Genomic DNA, 18,779 nt, shown 5'->3' on the forward strand with positions numbered 1-18,779 from the left:
GCCTCCAAAAAAGGAGCCTCCACCACACTCTGGGGCAGAGAATTCCACTGCTGAACGGCTCTCACAGTCAGGAAGTTGTTCCTCATGTTCAGATGGAATCTCCTCTCTTGTAGTTTGAAGCCATTGTTTCGTGTCCTAATCTCCAAGGAAGCAGAAAACAAGCTTGCTCCCTCCTCCCTGTGACTTCCTCTCACATATTTATACATGGCTATCATGTCTTCTCTCAGCCTTCTCTTCTTCAGGCTAAACATGCCCAGCTCTTTAAGCCGCTCCTCATAGGGCTTGTTCTCCAGACCCTTGTTCTCCAGACCCTTGAGTCCAGGGTTCAAATTGCTATACAGGTGTATCGAGCAGTTCTTATGATGAGGGAAGACCAACCCACCAAAAGCAAATATTGCTGCTGCATATGCTCCATATATTTTCAAGAGGAGATGCTCTGCTGGAGTGAAGTGAAGCAGAGGTTAGTGGATTGGACCCCATGTGTCATTTCTCAAGGAGATGCACAGCCAGGAACTGCAATAAAGACATCCTAGTAGCAAATCGCAGCATAAGGGCAAGTTTATCATAATGGTACATCTTCTGATTAGAATGTAATTCAACTCATATATTTTTTTTAAAATACATAATGCAAAAAGATGTTCCATTTTACAAAGAAGCCAAAAGAAGTCAATCTATCAGTTCACTCAGGAATATATAGGGTTGTATTGTCGAAGGCTTTCATGGCCGGAGTCACTGGGTTGTTTTAGGTTTTTTCAGGCTATATGGACATGTTCTAGAGGCATTCTCTCCTGACATTTCGCCTGCATCTATGGCAAGCATCCTCAGAGGTTGTGAGGTCTGTTGGACACTAGGAAACTAGGGTTTCTGAATCAGAAGATGAGCAAAAAAATAAGCTGTATATTCCCTTTGGACAAAACGCAAGGGGAGAGGAAGAACAGGAGGCTTGTCTGCCCCATCTTTAAGAATTCAAAATAATTAATTTTGATAAATAATTCACCATGGCCATTTTCTGCTGACAGCATAAAACGCAAGTGTCCATGTTCCCTTGCCTTCATTCATCTCCAAATCTCCTCTCATTAGAACAAGCTCTACTAGGAAGACACAATAGGATTCTGCAGATGTTTCCCTTTCTAGCGGACCTTTACACCTTCCCATCTTTATCAACAGTTTATCACATTCCAAACAAAGACTGGAAGGGAAAAAAGATCCCCAGGAATGCCTTTTCCTTCTCAAAAGAGACCCAGAGCTCGCCCCCCTCCCTCCTCTTTTGTTTGAAAGATAGAAGGAGCGATCAGCTGTAAGGAAGGAAAGGCGGAATTACTACCCGGAGCCCAAACAAGACAACCCTTGGCATCCACACTTACCTGCAACCGGGGCACATTGACCAAAGCGAAGACACAAAGCCCCTTGCGCTCTGCAACAGTTCACACCCTGCAAAATGTGGCCTATTCAGCACTGTGTGTAACAACATGAGGGAGGGAAGGAAGGAAGGAGGGAGGGAGGGAGAGAAAGGAGGAGAAAGAGGAGGAGAAGGAGGAGCAGAAGGAGAGATTCCACATTCCACAAACGATCAAGCAAGAGAGCTCACACTTTGCTTAGGCATTAGGCGCGGGGTTTGCATGGAAAGAAGTGACTCCATTTTGTTAAAAAATCATAAGCCTTCCTTTTCTGGTAGTGATAAATATACATATATTGCAACTGTCTTAACAAAAAAAGGAACAAAATGGTTCGACGTGTTGTCAAAGGCCAGAATCACTGGGTTGCTGTGAGTTTCCCGGGCTGTATGGCCATTTCCCAGAAGCATTCTCTCCTGACATTTCACCTACATCTATGGCAGGCATCCTCACTACCTCTGGGGATACCTGGCATAGATGTGGGCAAAACATCAGGAGAGAATGCTTCTGGACCATGGCCATGCAGCACCGAAAACTCACAGCAACCCAATTATTATTGTGGACAATTTCAACAGAAAGGAAGAGACCATGAAAATGAACAAAATCTGGCTACCAGTATTAAAAAACTCTAAAATTACAACAGCAAAACAGCAGAGAGGAAACAACCAGGCACATCTTAACACCTCTCAACAAAAGATTTTCCCAGGCTCAGGCAGGACTTCAAATGCTAATGAAGGTGGTCAGTTGAAACATTCACACCTAGCTCTAGCAGAGAAGAGCTCTTTGCCCACCCCAGCCATTCCACAGATATATAAACCCACTATCCTATTTCCAACAGACCTCACTACCTCTGAGGATGCTTGCCATAGATGCAGGCAAAATGTCAGGAGAAATGCCTCTAGACCATGGCCCTATAGCCCGAAAAAACCCACAAGAACCTACCAATTATTATTGTTTCTTACATATCTCTTCTTATGGCTTGAGGAGGTGGCAACATTATTGAAACACACAATCATTTTAAACATTCTATAAAATACAAATATTAATATGTATTTCTATTAAATACAAACATGAATACATATTTCTATAAAATACGCACATTAAAATGTATTTCTGTAAAATCCACGTGAAAATACGCAGAACAAAGATATATCACTGAATACTAAACTTGGGACCTCTGAGGATGCCTGCCATAGATGTGGGCAAAACGTTAGGAGAGAATGCCCAGCTCGAGAGCAGTACGTATGAAAAAGATTTGGAGTCCTTGTGGACAACATGTTAAACATGAGCCAACAATGTGATGTGGCGGCAAAAAAAGCCAATGGGATTTTGGCCTGCATCAATAGGAGCATAGTGTCTAGATCTAGGGAAGTCATGCTCCCCATGCTCTATTCTGCTTTGGTTAGACCACACCTGGAATATTGTGTTCAATTCTGGGCACCACAACTGAAGAGAGATATTGACAAGCTGGAATGTGTCCAGAAGAGGGCGACTAAAACGATCAAGGGTCTGGAGAACAAGCCCTATGAGGAGCGGCTTAAGGAGCTGGGCATGTTTAGCTTGAAGAAGAGAAGGCTGAGAGGAGATATGCTAGCCATGTATAAATATGTGAGCCGTTCAGCAGTGGAACTCTCTGCCCCAGAGTGTGGTGGAGGCTCCTTCTTTGGAAGCTTTTAAACAGAGGCTGGATGGCCATCTGTCAGGGGTGATTTGAATGCAATATTCCTGCTTCTTGGCAGGGGGTTGGACTGGATGGCCCATGAGGTCTCTTCCAACTCTTTGATTCTATGAATGCTTCTGGACCATGGCCATACAGGCCGGAAAACTCACAGCAGCCCAATAAAATGGTTATATGTATCTTTGCTGTGATCTGGGGAAAAGGCACAGAAATCAATCAATTTTAAACCTCACCCTTTAAAAAAAAACCTTCACAACTACACTGATTAAAAAAGAGATATTAATATTAATACTATACTATATCCCATCGATTCTAAGATGCCACTGATTGCCGCACACATACAAATTTCAGAACCATACACAGAAAAAGGTATATACAGATACATAAAAACATCATGATTCAAAGATGCACTTCTTTTTGAGGTGTTTATATGGGAGAATATTGCATCTTATCATCATCATCATCATCATCATCATCATCATCATCATCATCATGGAAAAGCTTACACAATATGAGGATTTAAAGATAGAACTGCAAATACTCTGGCACAAGCCAGTAAAGGTGGTCCCAGTGGTGATTGATACACTGGGTGCAGTGGTTAAAGACCTTGGCCTGCACTTAAAAACAATCGGCGCTGACGAAATTACTATCTGTCAGCTGCAAAAGTCCACACTGCTTGGATCTGCACGCATTATTTGCCAATACATAACACAGTCCTACACACTTGGGAAGTGTCTGACGTGTGCCAATACAACAGCCAGCAGAGTGTCTGCTGTGGACTCATCTTGTTGTGTTTCAAATAATAATAATAATAATAATAATAATAATCGCACAGACATCTGTCAGCTGCAAAAGGCCACCCTATTCGGATCTGCACAAATTATTCACTGTTTTATACTGTTTTATATTGTTACTAGCTGTGCCCTGCCACGCGTTGCTGTGGCCTATAGTAAAACTTATCAAAGTTGAGGTAGATATCTGGACTATTATGAAAAAGAGGTACCTACCTATTCCTTCCACCTTTTCCTCCCCCTTTCTCTCCTTTCTTCCTTCTCTACCTCTTTCTTTCTTTCACTACTTGGTTTCATCCTTCTCTCTTTCCTTCATTCCCTCCCCCTTTCTTCCTTTGCCTTTCTTCCCTCCCTGTTTGCTTCCTTCTTTCACTTTTTATTTCCTTTTATTTTACCACCATCATAACAAGAACAATAATGCAATGCATGGCCTCTGGCACCTGACACCTCTCCCATTCCCCCTAAAAGGGTCTCAGAGGAACAATAGCATAATAATAATAATAATAATAATAATAATAATAATAATAATAATAGAAATAACAACCTTTACCCGCCACGTGTTGCTGTGGCCAATCTTCCCTCTTTCTCTCCTTCTTTCCCTCCTTCCTTCCTTCCCATCTTTCCTTCTCCTCTTCTTTCTCTATCTCTTTCCTTCCTTCCCCCTTTTTCTTTCTTTTCTGCTGTCTCTCTTTTCTTTCCGTCTATCTTTCCTTTTCTTTCCTTTTCTTCTTCCTTCTTCCTCTAACTTTCCTTCCTTCCCCCTTTTTCTTTACCTCCCTTTCTCTTTCTTCCTTCTTTCCTTCCTTCCTGTCTTTCCTAGATTTTGACAGGGCGGGAAGGGGCAGGGTGGGGTTTGGAGGTGGCGTGAAGTAAAAGGAGGTAAGATTGGGGCAGGGGAGTGATGGAGCGTGGGGTTGTGTGTGTGTGTGCGGCGGCGGGGGAGTGATGGAGCGTGGGGTTGCGTGTGTGTGTGCGGCGGCGGGGGGAGTGGGGTTGCGTGTGTGCGTGCGGCAGCGGGGGGAATGATGGAGCGTGGGGTTGCGTGTGTGCGTGCGGCGGCCGGGGGAGTGGGGTTGCGTGTGTGCGTGCGGCAGCGGGGGAAGTGAAGAAGTGTGGGGTTGCGTGTGTGTGTGCGGCAGGGGTGTGTGTGTGTGCGGGAAGCGGCGCGGCAGGGCTTGGAGTGGGCATGGTTTCCGCAGAGGGAACGTTGGCCGGAAGGGCATGTGCGCGCACCAGGGAACTTGCGGCTGGGCGCCAATGCGCATGCTCAGTTGTTTTGCCATTTTGTGAGTGTGTTGTTGTGTTGTTTTTCATTTTGAGTAGATACGTTTGTACCTTGTGGGTTGTGTTATGGGCATGGGAATTTTGGTTAAGTTTCGTTGGGATTTTTTTGAGTTTTGTTTTTTTGCCGTTTTGAGTGTGTTGTTGTGTTGTTTTTCATTTTGAGTAATATGTTTGTACCTTGTGGGTTGTGTTATGGGCATGGGAATTTTGGTTAAGTTTCTTTGGGGGATTTTTGAGTTTTGTTGTTTTGCCGTTTTGTGAGTGTGTTGTTGTGTTGTTTTTCATTTTGAGTAGATATGTTTGTACCTTGTGGGTTGTGTTATGGGCATGGGAATTTTGGTTAAGTTTCGTTGGGGGATTTTTGAGTTTTGTTATTTTGCCGTTTTGTGAGTGTGTTGTTGTGTTGTTTTTCATTTTGAGTAGATATGTTTGTACCTTGTGGGTTGTGTTATGGGCATGGGAATTTTGGTTAAGTTTCGTTGGAGGGTTTTTGAGTTTTGTTTCCTCGTTGGATGCCCCTAACAAATTTATATATATAGATTATTATATTGCTGTTAATTGTATATTTATGTTTTGATGTGGGCACAATGGGGTGCCACTTCGTTAGCCGTCCTGAGTCCCTCTGCGGAGGTTGAGAAAGGACGGGATATAAAAGCCCTAAATAAATAAATAAAAAATATATTGTCGAAGACTTATTGTAGGTTTTTTCGGGCTATATGGCCATGTTCTAGAGGCATTCTCTCCTGACATTTCGCCTGCATCTATGGCAAGCATCCTCAAAGTAGTGAGGTCTGTTGGAACTAGGAAAAAGGGGTTTATATATCTGGGGAATGACCAGGGTGGGACAAAGGACTCTTGTCTGCTGGAGCTAGGTGTGAATGTTTCAACTGACCACTTTGATTAGCATTTGATTGCCTGGCAGTGCCTGGAGCAATCTTTTGTTGAGAGGTGATTAGATGTCCTTGTTTGTTTCCTCTCTGTAATAAATAAATAAATAATAGGTTCTTGTGGGTTTTTTCGGGCTATAAGGCCATGTTCTAGAGGCATTTCTCCTGACGTTTCGCCTGCATCTATGGCAAGCATCCTCAGAGGTAGTGAGGTCTGTTGGAACTAGGAAAAAGGGGTTTATATATCTGGGGAATGACCAGGGTGAGACAAAGGACTCTTGTCTGCTGGAGCTAGGTGTGAATGTTTCAACTGACCACCTTGATTAGCATTTGATTGCCTGGCAGTGCCTGGAGCAATCTTTTGTTGAGAGGTGATTAGATGTCCTTGTTTGTTTCCTCTCTGTAATAAATAAATAATAAATAAATACACCACACAGTCCTAGACATTTAGGAATTGACCGACGTATGATCAAATACAAAAGTCAGCATAGTGATCTTGTTTGCTATGTACTGATCTTGTTATGTATCTAATTATTACTAGCCGTCCCCTGCCACGCGTTGCTGTGGCCTTGTCTGTGTATATGTGTTTTTGAGTGTATATATGTGTATATGTGTGTGTATATTTGCGTATATGTATATACATGTGTGTTTGCATATATATGTGGTTTTGAGCATGTGTTGTAATGTAATTTTTGTTTTTTGGCTTTTTAAGTCTCTTCTGCTGTGTTTTTCAGTGTTTTTTATGAGTGATGGTCACTTGTTGGCCTGACAGGTGTATTGTGTCCAAATTTCGTGTCAATTCGTCCATTGGTTTTTGAGTTATGTTAATCCCACAAACAAACATTACATTTTTATTTATATAGATGATGATGATGATGATGATTATTATTATTATTTTACCCACCTCTCCTCGAGGCAGGACACAACACAAAAACACATAATAAAACAAGAATCAAGGAGATACAGCAATATCTCTGTGTTTAACTCTGTTGTACAGCTCGAAGCATGGTACAACACAGTTAAAACACACACAGATACAACACAACACCATTAAAATACACTGAAGAAGACTAAAAATGCTTTAGATGGAAGGCACCAGGAATCCTTACCTAGGTGCTGCATTTCTTCTCAAAGGAAAGGAGGAGGGGGGAAAAGACTGATTGTGTTTGCTTTTTCTACCTAACCTGCTCAGCAAACGTCAATGCAACTTCATCCTAACTTGCCCAGTACTCTAGGTCTCTTCTCCGGCTGCAAGGAAGGAGCCAGACCAGCTTACGTTCACTTCCATGTTTTAACAAAAAAATTGCAAAGAAATCATAATCAGGGCTGAGATGAAAGGGAAAGCCAGAGACAGAGACAGCCCATTTTCAAAGCATCTGGTAAGCCTCCCCGGGCAGCCTGCCAAGCGCCTCTGCTAAATCTTGCCCCTTTCCAGAGGCGCATGCGCACCCCAAACCAACATTGCGTCGCCATGGCAACCCTACAGGCAGCCCCTAAGCATGAACAGACAGACATTCTTGTTTTCGGCCCTTTTGCAAGAAGGCCGCAGACGGCAAGGGGGAAGCGAAAGGGAAACGGCAGCGGCGCCTGTCCTTTAACCCTTCCAAAGTGATGGATCTCTAGCTTCCACTGATTCACAAAGTGTGCACACCTCGACTCGGCTGTGCTCTCTTACAACATCTTTGAACTCTGCTCTTCTGAAAGCAGAGGTGCATTTTTCCCCCCATGGCTCCCCTCATCTTCAGGATTTTCAATCTCGGGATTTGCATTTGACAGCACTCCTGACAAGGGGAAATATTTACCCTAGAAACAGGATTGGATCCATAAAATTGGAAGCATAAGGAAGGGTTCTTTGACTGCACCACGCAAGTCTCTCTCCTCCTACGCGGACTGAGCTGCAAATAAGGGAAAGAATGCGCCGGCGTCTACCTGCCATGTGCTGCAAAGACGACGTGCAGAATTAGACCACAAAAAGCCACGGGGACTCCATGGAGAGTCATTGAAATTCTTCCTAGGAATGGGAATGGCTAAAGCAAGAGCAATTCCCTATCTTCTATATATATAAAAATGCTCTGTGCATAATGAGTACCTTAAAAACAAAAGAACCAATGAACGAAATCACACCAAATTTGGCAATAGAACGTCTCACAACTCAAGGAGTGACCATCACTCAAAATTTTGTCATTTAGGAGTTGTAGTTGCTGGGATTTATAGTTCACCTACAATCAAAGAGCATTCTGAACTCCACCAATAATGGAATTGAACCAAACTTGGAACACAGAACTCCAGAAAATACTGGAAGGGTTTGGTGGGCTTTGACCTTGAGTTTGGGAGTTGTAGTTCACCTACATCCAGAGAGCACTGTGGATTCAAACAATGATGGATCTGGACCAAACTTGGCACAAGCACTCAATACGCCCAAATATGAACACAGATGGAGTTTGGAGATAATAGACCTGTAGTCACTGGGATTCACCTACAATCAAAGTGCATTCTGAACCCCACAAATGACAGAATCTTGGCAAACTTCCCACACAGAACCCCTATGACCAAGAGAAAATACTTAATGCCACCCAGTCCAACTCCCTTCATCAGGCCAACATAACGTAATCAAAGTCCTCCTGATAAAGAGCCATCCAGCCATAGATAGAGATAGATAAATAGATAGATAGATTGATAGATATGATTCACACATGCAGATATAGAGTATCATAGATTTGAAAGGGACCCTTAAAGAAGGACAATGATATCTTGCATGTTCCAGACAATCTCCACATCAACACTGACAAAGAAACAGCAAGAAATACTGTTTATCCACAAGCATAAAAAAATTAATATATTAGAAACCAATACTTTTTCATTACTTTATTTTCCAGATCAACAGACTGGGCCACAGCAACGCGTGGCAGGGGACAGCTAATTCCCTATGAAATGATACAGTTGGAAGGAATTTATTTATTATTTTCAGTATTTCTACCCCGTCCTTCTCAACCCCCCCGAAGGGGGACTCAGGATGGCTTATGCTTGGCAACAATTCGATGCTGCTACACATAACAAAAGCAAGGAGGAAGTCGATCTTACCTCATTTGGAAGCGCGTTCCACAGGCGTGGGGCTACAGCCGAGAAGGCCCTGTCTCTCGTCCCTGCCAGATGCATTTGCGATGCTGGCGGAAGCGAGAGCAGGGCCTCCTGGATGATCTTAAACTGAGAGGCGGGACATAGAGGGAGATGCGTTCAGACAAATAAGCTGGGCCAGAACCATATAGGGCTTTATAGGTCAAGACCAGCACTGTGAATTGAACTCGGAAGTGGACCGGCAGCCAGTGGAGCTGACACAACCATGGGGTGGTAGGCTTCTTGTATGCCGCTCCAGTTAGTAATCTGGCTGCTGCCTATTGGACTAGTTGGAGTTTCCGAACAGTCTTCAAAGGCACCCCCACATAGAGTGCGTTGCAGTAATATATTCGGGATGTAACAAGAGCATGAACTACCATAATCAGATCAGAATCCCAAGAGCCACCCAAATTTAACTCCGTTCTGCCATACACAATCCAAGCACTCCCGATAGATGGCCATCCAGTCTCTGCTTAAAAACCTCCAGGGAAGGAGACTCCACCACAATACATTCCAACTTGGACATTGCCATCTCGAAATGACAGATTTGTCAAGGTGGAAGAAACCTCAAAGGCTATCTCATCCACACACACACCCATTCTGCCAGCAGAAAGACACAATCTAAGCATTCCTGACAGACGGCCATCCAGCCTTTATTAAAAACCTCCAGAGAAGGAGGCGGCATATTCCACTACCAAACAGACTCTATCAATCGAGTTCAACAAATGCTACATTCAGCAAAGGACAAGAAGGATCCTTTCACTTCAGTAGGTGTCTACCATATAGCATGCAGCTGTGCGGTCTACATAGGGATTACCAAACTCAGCAGCATTGTCCAGACACGAATAAAGGAACATGAAAGGCACTACAGACTAATTTAACCAGAGAAGTCAGCCATAGCAAAGCACCTGATGAACCAGCCTGGACACAGCATATTATTTGAAAACACAGAAATGCTGGACCGCTCTAACAACCATCATGTCAGACTATACAGAGAAGCCATTGAAATCCACAAGCATGTGGACCATTTCAACAGAAAAGAAGAAACCATGAAAATACAGTAAATAATAAAAAAATAAAATGAACAAAATCTGGCTATGAGTATTTTACAACTCTAAAATCAGTCGTATCAAAAGCATTGCATAAATTAGTAAATAACAGTAAATAAAGAGCAACAATCAGAGAAGAGGGAAATTCCAGACAGGAAACAATCAGGGACAGCTGGCACCTCCCAACAAAGGATTGCCCCAGTCAGGAAGCTGCCAGGCTTTGAATCTGCAAAGCTATTCAATGCTAATCATGCTTGTCAATTATAACATTCACACTTGCCTCAAACAGACAAGAGTTCTTTCTCCCACCCTGGACATTCCACAGATATATAAATTTATTTATTTATTTATTTGCAGCACTTTTATCCCACCCTTTTCAGCACAAAGGCGAGGCAGGGTGGCATACAAACTGGCAACAATTAGATGCCACAACACACATACATACATCAGTTAAAAGCAGTTAAATTACATAATAAAATCCATATAAAAGCCATTAAAACTATAATAATGTCTTCCAGTTCAACTCCTTGTCCATTTACAACATTTAAGCCATTCCGTAAACCCCATTTTCCTAGTTTCCAACAGACCTCACAACCTCTGAGGATGCCTGCCATAGATGTGGGCGAAACGTCAGGAGGGGATGCTTCCGGGACATGGCCATACAACCCGGAAAACTCACAGCAACCCAATCGAGTTCTTCCTAATGTTTAAGTGGAATCTTATTTCCAGCAATTTCAATCCATTAATCTGTGTCCTAGTCTTTAGAGCTACCTCCTCCTCAATGTGGCAAACTTTCATTTTGGAATCTGATCCTGTCCTCTGGCATTATAGCTTTCCTTCTCAATTTGGTGTCATCTGCAATTCTGATAAGTATGCCCTCTATTCCATCAGTCCAAGTAACTGATAAAGATGTTGAGTAACCCTGGTAAATTGTCAAAAGCCTTACTGAAATCAAGACATGCTACATCCACAGCACTTCCTTCATCTACTGAGTTTATCACGCTATAAAAAAGAGAGATACAGTTCATCTGGCATGACTTCTTTTTGAGAAACCAGTGTGAGGATGGAATTCCGTTCATTTGTTTCATTTTTTTTTTACAGAGGGCCTACTTTAGCCTCAGATGCACACCTCTTTAGCAGGTGATGCTCTTCACTAGGGTTCCCAGAATTAAAATTGGATATGGCTCTTCCACCTTCATAATTAATGTGTAGTGCTGATGTCACAGGCCACGTCATGCTCTCTCAGCCTCAGAGGAAGGCCAGGACAACCCTCAACAAGTTCTGCCAAGAAAACCCCGTGACAAATTTGCCTAAAATATTACATGCTTATATGAAGCACTAGCTGTACCCATCACGCGTTGCTGTGGCCAACCTTCCCTCCTTCTTTCTCTCCTTCCTTCCTTCCTTCCTTCCTTCCTTCCTTCCCTCTTTTTCTTTCCCTTCTGCTTTTCCTTCTTCTTTCTTCCTTCTCTACCTGTTTCTTTTCTTGCTTCCTTTGCTTTTTGGTTCCATCCTTCCTTGTCTCTTTCCTTCCCTCCCTCTTTCTCTTTCATTCCTTCTCTCCTTCCTTCCCTCTTTCACTTTATTTCATTCTCTCCCTCCTTCTCTCCTTCCTTCCTTCTCTACCCTTCTTTCTTTCCTTCTTTATCTCCTTCCCTCCTTCCTTCTCTACCCTTCTTTCTTTCTTTCCTTCTCTCTTTCTCTCCTTCCTTCCATCCTTCCTTCCTCCTTTCTGTGTATGTTTTGTGTGTATATATGCATATATGTGTGTATATATGTGTATTTGTGTATATATATGTGGTTTTGCACATGCGTTGTAATGTTTTGTTTTTTTTTGCTTTTGACTTTTAAGTCTCTTCTGCTGTGGTTTTTTGTGTTTTTATGAGTGAAGGACATACATTGGGATGTTAGGTGTATGCTGTCCAAATTTGGTCTCAATCCGCCCAGTGGTCTTTGAGTTATGTGAATCCCACAAACGAACTTTGCATTTTTATTTATATAAAATTATGCCTTTTTTTAAAAAGCTTTAGCATACTATTAACACTGACAGGATGTGTTTTCTCATTTATCAACTTTTTATTTTCACATCTGTATCAACACCTCATTAAAGGTAAAAGTTTCCCCTTGACATTAAGTCGAGTCAAGTCGGACTCTGGGGGGGAGGGGGGTGCTCATCTCCATTTCTAAGCCAAAGAGCCGGCGTTGTCTGTAGACACCTCCTAGGTCATGTGCCCGGCATGACTGCATGGAGTGCTGTTACCTTTCTGCAGAAGTGGTACCTATCCTGCTCCCTGGATTCGAACTGCCAACCTTTCGGTCAGCAAGTCCTGCAGCTTAGTGGTTAACCCACTGCGCCACTGTGGCAACACATCATTAGTTTGCTAATAATGTCCAGTATAATATATGGCAGGTTACAGCGCCCATACTATGTACCTTGTTGTAACAGCTCCACTGGCTGAGAGTTTGTTTCTGGACACAATTCAAAGTGCTGGTCATGGCCTGTGAAGTGCTATGATCAAGGCTATTAGACAGACTATATCTCCCTATATGTGCGGGCCTGGACTCCAAGATTATCAGGAAAGACCCTTCTCTTAATCCCTCCACCATCGCACACGAGACACCCTTCTTGGTGGCTGCTCCTTGACTCTGGAACTCACTTCTCAGGAAGCCAAGAATGTCCTTCCCTCAGCAAGTTAAAACATTTTTCTTCAAAACAGAACACTTTAAAATAAAGGGCTATCAGGCGCTATATTGTTTAATTAAACTGGTTGTAAAAGATAAAGATAAAGGTTTCCCCATGACATTAAGTCCAGTTGTGTCCGACTCTGAGGGGTGGTGCTCATCTCCATTTCTAAGCTGAAGAACCAGCAGTTGTACGTAGACACCTCCAAGGTCATGTGGCCAGCATGACTACATGAAGCGCTGTTACCTTCCCACAGAAGTGGGAAGACATTATATATTATCATGTAAATATATATAATTATATATTTACATTACATGTAATATTACTAATAATATTACAATATAATGGTGTAGTGCAATATAGTAATATATACTGAAATTGTACTATGCTAATACTATAATATCTTGTATGAATATATATATTATAAGCCGCTCTGAGTCCCCTTCGGGGTGAGAAGGGCGGCATATAAATGTCGTAAATAAATAAATAAATAATAAATATAGTTTAATTCTATTTTTAACATTCACTTTTTGTATTTATTTATTTACTTTACTTCTATACCGCTGTTCTCAGCCCAGAGGTGACTCACAGCGGTTTTGTATGCTTTTAATTGTATCGTTCTTTTGTATTATGAGCTGCATTTGTGTCTCAATTATGGAAAAATACAGGATACAAGTAAATATAAACAGTAGCAACAACAACATATGATTACTCAATGTTTTATGAATATCCTTTTTATTCTACCAGTCAACTTCTTGCCTTCTTACGAAAATTAAAACGGTAAAAATATTCCAGTATTAACTATTTTTCCCTGAATAATTTTCTTAGAGCTTAATCTTTTTCACAAACTGTGGAAGACACTAAATATTGTCAAAGGGGAGTTCAAAAGCCCACACAGTTAGAAAGAACCATGCATGTCCAAGACGTGGGGCATGTGCACATGTGTGCATGGATTAAGCATAATATTTGCTGAATGAAGGAATCCAAGAATCTTTATTTTTAAAGAAAGTTTCCAGTCCTTATGGTGCAGACTGAAAAATGTGGTTTAGGAGAATGGATTTTAATTTAATAGAACCTGAAGCTCAATTATTTGCCCTCAATAGAGGGCACTGTGATATATCTTACATGGTTGCCCTTCTATGGCACTTACAGTGCGCAATTATGTAAACATAAGCCACTTAAAAGGGGAAACTGGTATAGATCCCATTCAAGGACATGACGCTAATAAAAGGAAATAACTACATGAAATTTAAATCTCAGGCAAACAAACTTAGGAACGCCCTCTTTCATCTTGAAGCCTTAACTTTTGCATGAGCTCAAAGGTCTTATCAGTCTCTCTCTCCTCCCCTCAGGAACAAGTGTTCTGTACACACAGTATACACTGTAGAGCAAGGACTTTTTGGAGAGGTTTGGCTCTGTATTCTAGCCTCTGTCATCCTAACTTCTGAATATCTAGGAACAAAAAAAATTCTACCTTTAGCTTTTTGCAAAGTTACATTTTATTCACCAAATTTGCTTATTCTATGATCTGTGCAAATGTTTTGCATTAATATGAGTTTAATTTGTATCTTGCTTTCAGCAGTGTTGTGATGTGCTACTAGGAACGCTCTCTTCCAAACTAAGCAACCACCAAATAAAAATTCATTTCAAGCACACATAGCTTCAAAACATCTAACATGTATGTGGAAGGAAGTCCAAACGTTTGTGTACATGTTTTGCACATGGTTCTGAATCTTGGGGATTATAAATAAGGTACATTGAGAAGGTTATGGAGTAACTTGTGATAAAGAAACATCATAACCACATATCCAAAGGAAAAGCATAAGGTAACAAGATAAGCAAAAAGGAAGCAATTAACGTGAACAGCCGTGCAAACACACTATACAAAGATACACAAGAGTATAAAACAGCAATGAGGCCCGCCATCTGTTCTTAAGACTCTGAGTCATCTATTACCACTGGGCTACGAAGGCTATGACTGATGGCTGTTGGAGTACAACATCTGGAGTCCCACATGTCTCTCTTCACCCACTATAAACCATGCTTCACATCTGTTCACTCACATTTATCATTTGTTTGTTGAAAAGAGTCTTAGCTAAAATATTAACTACATTTATTTAAAAAATGTAAGACTAGCGTACAGTATATTACAATGCCCCCTAAACTCCATGATGAAGGAGTCTCTCTGCCACAACTACGTACTGCAGATTTTTTAGAAGTATCTATTAATTCATTTCTCAAATTTTCAGAATGATGGTTCTCAAGAATACATACATTACTTACCATTTTCTGCAAAGATCAACCATTCATAATTTTGAGTTTCACATAAATCTTTTTATATTAAGAGTCCTGAAATCCTAAACTCATTTAGCAACAACATTTAGGACTTCCTTACATGTACATATCCATTCCCAACATGCCTAAAATGACATATTTCAGAGATTTCTTTCTACATATCCACTAGACCCAGACATAATGGTCAATGGAGAGTTATAGTTTTCAAATATGGATTATGGTTATGTTAAAAAGATTTTCAAGCCAGGTATTCAAGGTGCACTTGTACGTACATTACGTATTTGTGCAAAGCCAATACACTCACCGGTACTTCCTCCTCCTTCTGCTCTTTTTTTTCATCCTCTTCCTCTTCACTTCCAGCATTATCTCCGTCTTCTTCATCACTGCTGGAGGATTCCAAAATTTCCCGCATATCCATCTTCCAATTAATGGGTATAACTTTCAGGCTGGAGAAGCAGTTTGCCTCTTGTACCCCTTTGGAGGAAAACATTCCATGCTTACTCTTCTCAAGGACTAACTATCAAAACAACATTATTACCAATTTGCACCACCTCCACTTCTTTGCTCAGGCATTTTAAACTTCTTGATCAGGCCACAAAATTTAGTGCTCGTTTGCCAATTTCTGGTTTTTTAAAACAACAACAAGTTCAAGTGACTAAGTGACAACACAGGCATTTAAAAATTCCTCTTCTAACAGACTAGTCTGAATATATGAATACTATCTCCCTTCTCTGAATATTTATTTATTGTGTTACAAGAACAGTTATAATGTATGTAAATACACAAACAAAGTTCAAAAATTGTCGAAGGCTTTCATGGCTGGAATCACTAGGTTCTTGTGGGTTTTTTCGGGCTATAGGGCCATGTTCTAGAGACATTTTCTCCTGACGTTTCGCCTGCATCTATGGCAAGCATCCTCAGAGGTAGTGAGGTCTGTTGGAGTTAGGAAAATGGGTTTATATATCTGTGGAATGACTGGGATGGGGTAAAGAGCTCTTCTCTGCTGGAGCTAGGTGTGAATGTTTCAACTGACCACCTTCATTAGCATTTGAAGGCCTGGCTGAGTCTGGGGGAATCTTTTGTTGAGAGGTGTTAATATGTGCCTGGTTGTTTCCTCTCTGCTGTTTTGTTATTGTAGTTTTAGAGTTTTTTAATACTGGTAGCCAGATTTTGTTCATTTTCTGGTAGCCAGAAGGAGGAGACCATGATAGAAATACTTCCACCAGTAAAAAAACCCCTGATTTTATCATAACAGACTTCCAACTCGATGGTCCCTCATGAGGTTCTTCCTCCAGGGGCAAACCAAGAATGGGCAACTTGGAAGCGGGCAGATCAAAAGACAACCTGGCTAAATGGCACTACCTAGAAGAATCTTCCACCTTGTGAAATTGTGGAGCAAAACAAACAACTCTGCATCTGTATGCTTGCCCACAATGCTCTGCCTCATGCACAGAGGAAAAAATGTTCAAAGCAACAGTCAATTCAGTCGCTGTTGTCTTTTTTGGTCTAAAATTATTGAGCTACTTGTGTTCCCTTCATTTTTTCAGTTTCATATTCATTTATGACATGAAATAAAATAATTCAAAGCAGAACATCTTTCTAGCTAATGTGACCAACTTACTTATGTGGATAACTTACACAAAGTTGGAGAAACTAGGACATTTTGACTAGGGCTCTTTTCACCAAGATAGTCATGCTTTTCAGTGTTTGAAGATGCCATGCCAGTAAATTTCAGCATACCAAGATGACAAAGAGAAATGTTTCAATCTCATAAACATCTATATTATAAGGTGAATTCATACTTACATCATATTTCTTATAGATCCCTTTAAAATCAACAAAATGTGTGACAATATCCTACACTAAGTCGGACTAACTGTGGATCCAGTCCACCGTATTGTTTCATTCAAGAGCAAACACATGTTTCTTGCTTTCCGAATATGAAATCTATGCTGTCAGTGTATTCTCACGTTCTGTTAATTGTTACCAACATATCTGCTGGCAACACAAGTAAAATAGCCTGAATACATTCCCAATGGTGCAATATCATACTCTCATCATGCTATCTTAACATTCCTTCTACTAAATTATAATAACGAATAATATTTACCTTTTCTAGACGATAACTCAGGTTTTGCAATGTTTTTGACGTCCAGTTCCTCAATGTCCTTTCTTGCTACTGAGTAACTGCAAGAGAATTGGTTAATTCTATTACACATAACATATTAAAAATCTGAGTTTTTTACTCTATTTGTTTTCATTACAAGGTGTTTTCTTCTGCATGCTAAGAGTGACAACATTTCTATTCTTTATTGTTGGTAAACAATTGAAGAGATTATTTAAATGTTTACAACATAGTAAGTTAATCTAGCATTCTTGTATTTAACATGCCAAACTGAAAGCATAGAAATTATTTCAGGATTATTTTAAGTCACTAAACGTCATGGAGAAGTCACAACACCAAATAACACACTTGAAAATAATTCTCTTTTTATTTCACTAGTTTTACTTGTTTTAGCCATACAATAATATGAGTATTAGCAATTGAGTAGAGATAACTGGTCTTGGATATAGGGTCACATTCCTGATTCAGCATAGATTTAATGGCTGAATTTAGCCAAATTACTACTTCCCAGTCTAAAGGAAGCAATAATGCAATTTTAAAAGTGTCCTTAGCTACGAGGATATTGAAACAAGGCCTGTAAAGCAGTATGGCTGCAAACAAACACCTATGAGCAAGCGGCACCCCATTTATCCAGCCATCTTAACCATTATCATTGTATTTACATCCTACCTTTGTTCCTCAAGTCTGAAATTCTGTTACAAATGTTAACAGAAGCAGCTACAAAGTGCACAGTGCAAGCATTCAGATATAATTAAAAATAGCTACTTGAACAAATGCAAAACTGTTCAGTACTTCTGTTGCATTAGTCTCACCCACATCCAATAATCCTGCAAAGTCTACACACGTATCGGGATGGTAAGCTTACTAAAGGTAGTCGTAGTCAACCTTACAAAGACTACAGTCTATAAGTCCTGGCCAATTTGGCCACTAGTCAGGCATGCTGAACCCAACTGTTCCACCTAACTGGGGATATCAAGTTGGGTGGCAAAACTAGAAATATATTTGAGCAGATGAGGGATATTTGCAGTTTGAAGCCTAGCCTTTAATATAGAAAGTAATGCAAAGTATAGATTACCTTTCCCTCTAACAGATAATAGCTTTTGTTTGCTGGAGCGTAAGATATCTTGCAATATGCTCCAAAAAGGCAGATATATTGAAGTTCTGGTAATGTGCATTACAAAAAATCAATTAAATAGTTAAAAAGCCATGTAAGTAATGAAGGGGAAATTCTTTGATCAGCTAACAGTTTTTTTAACATGTTTCTCTGAAAACTAAAGAAACGTAGCCCATCTTTATTTCTTCTTCAGTCCATAACATTCAGACGTAGACTTCAGGTACTCTGACATATCTTGCAATGGAGAGTTTGGATCCTAAATATTTGCTCAAAAACATCTATGCAGATAAAGAAATACACGTCAAGTAGTTTTATGATAGGAAAATAAGAAATAAAACCTCAGTTTTTTTTTTCGCATGTACAAT

General features: G+C 40.7%; 1 protein-coding gene across 1 annotated transcript in view; it reads right to left on the minus strand.

Annotated features, from left to right (window-relative positions):
- ARID4A (AT-rich interaction domain 4A) overlaps positions 1-18,779 on the minus strand; it is a 91,417-nt gene that overhangs the window by 38,299 nt on the left and 34,339 nt on the right. The window contains exons 10-11 of the mRNA XM_060753834.2: positions 17,286-17,362; positions 15,480-15,649 (exon numbers count right to left, since the gene is read on the minus strand). Of these exons, the coding sequence (XP_060609817.2) occupies positions 15,480-15,649; positions 17,286-17,362 (247 nt within the window). The remainder of the gene's footprint in view (positions 1-15,479; positions 15,650-17,285; positions 17,363-18,779) is intronic.

The sequence above is a fragment of the Anolis sagrei genome, chromosome 1, assembly GCF_037176765.1.
Source record: "Anolis sagrei isolate rAnoSag1 chromosome 1, rAnoSag1.mat, whole genome shotgun sequence".
In the NCBI taxonomy this organism is placed as follows: domain Eukaryota; kingdom Metazoa; phylum Chordata; class Lepidosauria; order Squamata; family Dactyloidae; genus Anolis; species Anolis sagrei.